The sequence below is a fragment of the Capsicum annuum genome, chromosome 11 (assembly GCF_002878395.1).
Source record: "Capsicum annuum cultivar UCD-10X-F1 chromosome 11, UCD10Xv1.1, whole genome shotgun sequence".
Taxonomy (NCBI): Eukaryota; Viridiplantae; Streptophyta; class Magnoliopsida; order Solanales; family Solanaceae; genus Capsicum; species Capsicum annuum.
This window is the reverse complement of record NC_061121.1, coordinates 49,009,883-49,014,303: the sequence shown is the minus strand read 5'-3', so window position 1 is coordinate 49,014,303 and position 4,421 is coordinate 49,009,883. Positions and strand designations below refer to the sequence as shown.

Genomic DNA, 4,421 nt, shown 5'->3' with positions numbered 1-4,421 from the left:
ATCAAAGCTTTTTCAGAAAATCTGTAAATAATCTGCTCATAAGATGCTTGAAACATCATCTTTCTTGAAATAATAATATTCAATCTTAGGGTAATAACCCATGTATCAAACTCATGTCAAAACATTATAATAATCATGCTTGATAATGAAAACAATGATAATTGATCTCAAAATCTGTAATTTGCTATAATAGGCATGAAAATATGAAAATAGACATGCAATTCATCTTTAAAATATCTCAAAATCTCACAACTTTGTAAATAACAATAATGGGTATGAACCCTAATTCGAATCTCATTCAAAATCATGTAAATTTGTGATTGAAAACTAAGTTTGGGCACAAGGATGAAATGAGATCTTTGTTGAAAAATCCCACATACCTTAATTGATGATATTAGATGAAAATCTTGAATCTTGGATTCCTATGATGCTTTTGAAGATGAGTTCTTGGAGTTCTTGAATATCTTTTCTTGGGAATCCTCAATTTGAAGCTTTCTTGGAGAATCTATGGTGGAATTTGGTTTCTTGGAGAAGGGGTTTTTGGTTTCTAGGGTTTTTGCTTTTGAAGAGAATGGTTAATAATGAACATAAGGTGCTTAGAATAAGATTAAATCTTATGTTTGGAAGGATTGGGAGCTTGGAAATAGTCCAAAGTTCCCTCTTTAAACTCCTAAACGAAGCTGAAAAAACGTAACTGGGGTCCCGATTTAATGGGCCACCGCGACGCGTCACTATCGCGGTGGCTCACTGAAATTTGACAATTGGAAAATTGGGGTCCTTCGTGACGCGGAGCTATTGCGTTGTCCCACTGAATTTTGACAATTGGGACCTGGAACTTCAATGCGATATGCCACCATCACGGTGCCCTATGGGAGTGCCATTTTGGCCTTCGGCGCGACGCGCCACTATAGTGTCGGACTACTGGAAATTAACAAATGGGAAAATGGACCTCTTCGTGATCCGTCAATATCGCGATGGTCTACTGGAATTGAAAATTATGAAATTGTCCTTCACCGCGACGTGATGGTTGCTCAGGTGGGACACTGTCAACTTAAAAATGCTTTAACTCCTTAATCGAGTATCGGATTTGGACGAATTTGGTATCGATGGAAAGCTTATTCAATTTTTCACACAATAGAAAGTCTAAATCTAAAAAATACCGCATGAAAAAAAGGTATTCATCTTTGAAGAAAATCTTTGACATTCTAGGGACGGTTTTAAGCTAGGAAAAGTGCGGGGTATTACAGCACGAAACATGTCAAACTGGATTGCCTTTTCGTTTGGCAACAATACCTTGTCGGGCTTATTTCCTTTAATTGCTTAATTGGCTGATGTGTTTACAAAGCCCCTTTGTGAACCAGTTCATCGATCCCTTGTTGACAAGTTGGGGATTATTTCACCATCGCCCAACTTGCGGGGGGAAGGAGGCATTGGGATCTCAAATTTAGAATCAATATCTTCAGATCATTTCACTTCTCATATCTCGCAACTCAAGGAACAATTCGAGTTTGAAAAGAAAGAAACAAATGATGAGTTGATGAAGAAGAATGGTTCTTCTTCGGGCTCCAAATAGTTTATTTTTAAATCACAATTATCGGGCTCAATTAAAGACAGATACAACAGAATGGGTCCAGTTGATTAGGTCTCAAATTCTCCCTTTGACACCTTCTAGAAACTTAATACGTGTATATAGAGAGGAATATTCTATATTTTTTGCCTTGCACAAGTTTGTTAGGATGGTTAGAACTTAATCTATAGGATAGTAGCAAGTGAGCAGGAAATAGCTGCATTTTCTTTCTCATAATTATAAAAATTGGAGTGTACAGTAATCAATAAAAGTTACACAGAAAATCTTCACATATTCTTTATTTCCAACAAATCAAATTAAGACAAAAATCGAAACCAACACAAGGCAAATGGACCACAGAATGCCATAACTAGCATCTTATATTTTCCATAGCCCGCTTTTATTTAAACTATATTTGTTACACTTACATTATTAATAAAGTAAAGTCTACCTAGATTTTCTACAGGATGAAAACATTTCTGCAGATAATTTTATTCATTAAACTATATACTATGTGATAATTATTTGTCACACAGCAGCTAGTAAGGTCTTTCTTTATGCCCCAATGAGATAAGCATCAAGATCCTTGAAATTCTTGACAGCAAAATCTTTGATGATTTGTGGCTCAGGAATTTCATCACTTAACCTTTCAAATTCACAGCACCACTTCACCAAACTTCCATCTCCCTTTGGAGTAACAGAAAGGCTGCCTTTGAAACTCTTGTAGTATTTCAAGGTTTCACCATCAATGACTGAATAAACTAGTGTTCTGTTTGCATCATCAACTGACTCTATTTTCTCTTTTGAGTATGTCACCAATGGGGACCCTATGAAATGAACAGGACAAAAGAACAGAGTTACGATGTCATTTCTGTTTAATTTTCAGATGAGACATTTAATTTGTGATCCTAGATAGATTCCATATCGACTTGTGAATGAAGAGTTCCCTTTCGAAAGGGATTTCACTTATTATCTGCTATTATCATAATATCATAAAAAATATTTCACTTCATCATTATATAAAAGTTAAAACTCTTTAGGGACCACTTGTGCTCCTTACTACACCTTTAGGGGTCGTTTGGTAGAGTGCATAAGAATAATATAAAATATGATGTATTAGTAATGCTTGTATTAGTAATGTTTGTATTAACTATGCTTGCATTAATTATACTTGTATTTTTCTTATGCATTGTTTGGTTTGATATATTAAAAATAACATGAATTACATAATTTTTAAACAAATAATTTATTTTTACACAATACCCACCATATAATGTTGGAAAGGATGCGAAAATATCTTTTGAGAGAAAATAGTGTCTTTAATCATGTTAATGCATGCATTGGATCCATTGCATTGCTAATACCATGGATTTTGAGGTATTAGTAATACACACCTTAATACACAATAGAGTATATAACTAATGCAAACATTAGTTATACATAGGGCAAAGAAATATACCAAACAAGGTATTAGTAATACTCATTAAACTAATAAATGTATTAACTTTCAATACACTCTACCAAACGACCCCTTAAGGAGTCGGTTGTTACGATATCCCATGCGGTGGGATATCTCATGAGATTAACTATCTCATCTTCTATATGGGGTAACAATTTCATTATTTTAGATGAAAATTGTCTCAGAATAAGCTAATATCCCAAATTAAACACGAGATAAAATTAATCCCAAAGTTTAGATAGAAATTATTATCCTTATCCCATGTACCAAACCATCCCATAGTTCCTTTAACTACTTTTTAGAGCCAACAAAATGTGAAAATCTATTCACTTGAAAAGTAGTGTTCCAACATGTTAATTTGGGGACAAAATTAAAAACGTAGTCCCTAATATTTTTTTAGGGACCACAGTACTAGTCACTAAAACCCTTTAAGCTAAGGACCAATTATTAAACCTTACATATTGTCATCGTCTTTTAGTGGTGAAACCTATAAAGATAGGTGGCAATCAAAATTTTCTGGTCTCTGCTGACTTTTTGAGACTAGTTTTCCGTTGCTAATGACCATTTTTCTTGTAGCGATCAAGTAACCATTCGTAAAAAGGGAAATATTTTGTTACGGTATAGGTTAAAACATTAGGAAACATTAATGCATGAACTAGGTTATTAGTTTTGTTTACCTTCAGCATACTTGATCAAGCGAACAGAACCAACAGACTTGTCATCACCTTCAACAACTTCAATACTCTTGTACTGCTTAGGGAAAGCCTTAGGGAAGAGATTTGTAGAGTCCCTAATGCCATTCCAAAACTTATCTGCTCCACTTTGCACCTCAACTTCAACCTCAATCTTTCCTATGTTGGATGCCATTTTCTTGAATTAACTAATTGATTTGTAAAGAAATTGAGAGACTGTATTGTTTGATGGGATGGAGTAAAAGTACTTTGAGAATCAGTTATATTTATAGCAGTGAGTAGTGACAATATTGTGTTGTTTTCATTTAAAATCTTAGCTACCTTCTGCTACCTGTATTTTGTTGTCTATATTTAGCTTGATTAATTACTAACATACGAATGTAGTTGAATGTTAAATGCATTTAAGGTTGAAGTTGTCTGAGAGGTAGTAGTTGGTGAATGCATTAAACATGGTTTCTATATTGAAGATGTGGTGATACTATCGAAAGTGAAACTAGCTATTTGAGTTTAAATGATCAACCTCTTTTTGAGCCCTCTGTCCCATGCATCTAACCAACTCACGTGTAGTCTCATATTCGTATATTAATTAGGTCAATCAGTCAAATTATTTAGAATAACTTCTCAAGCAACATAAGATAATTCAAATTGTATTAATCTTTACTATGTGAATATAGCGAAAGTGGTGTAATAAGAATATAAAACG

General features: G+C 34.0%; 1 protein-coding gene across 1 annotated transcript; it reads right to left on the bottom strand.

Annotated features, from left to right (window-relative positions):
• Positions 1-1,839: 1,839 nt before the first annotated feature.
• LOC107848093 (MLP-like protein 423) lies at positions 1,840-4,190 on the bottom strand. The gene is made up of 2 exons (XM_016692770.2): positions 3,704-4,190; positions 1,840-2,394 (listed from the first exon to the last, which is right to left on the bottom strand). Exons 1-2 carry the CDS (start codon positions 3,891-3,893, stop codon positions 2,123-2,125), a joined length of 462 nt encoding a protein of 153 aa, XP_016548256.2. The 5' UTR covers positions 3,894-4,190; the 3' UTR covers positions 1,840-2,122.
• Positions 4,191-4,421: the final 231 nt, after the last annotated feature.

Bases quoted from the DNA above. Each gene is read 5' to 3' on its own strand.
- LOC107848093 (XM_016692770.2), bottom strand. From the start codon at position 3,893: ATGGCATCCAACATAGGAAAGATTGAGGTTGAAGTTGAGGTGCAAAGT. The intron at 2,395-3,703 runs GTAAACAAAACT...TTCATTTCATAG, and splicing joins CTTGATCAAGTATGCTGAAG to GGTCCCCATTGGTGACATAC.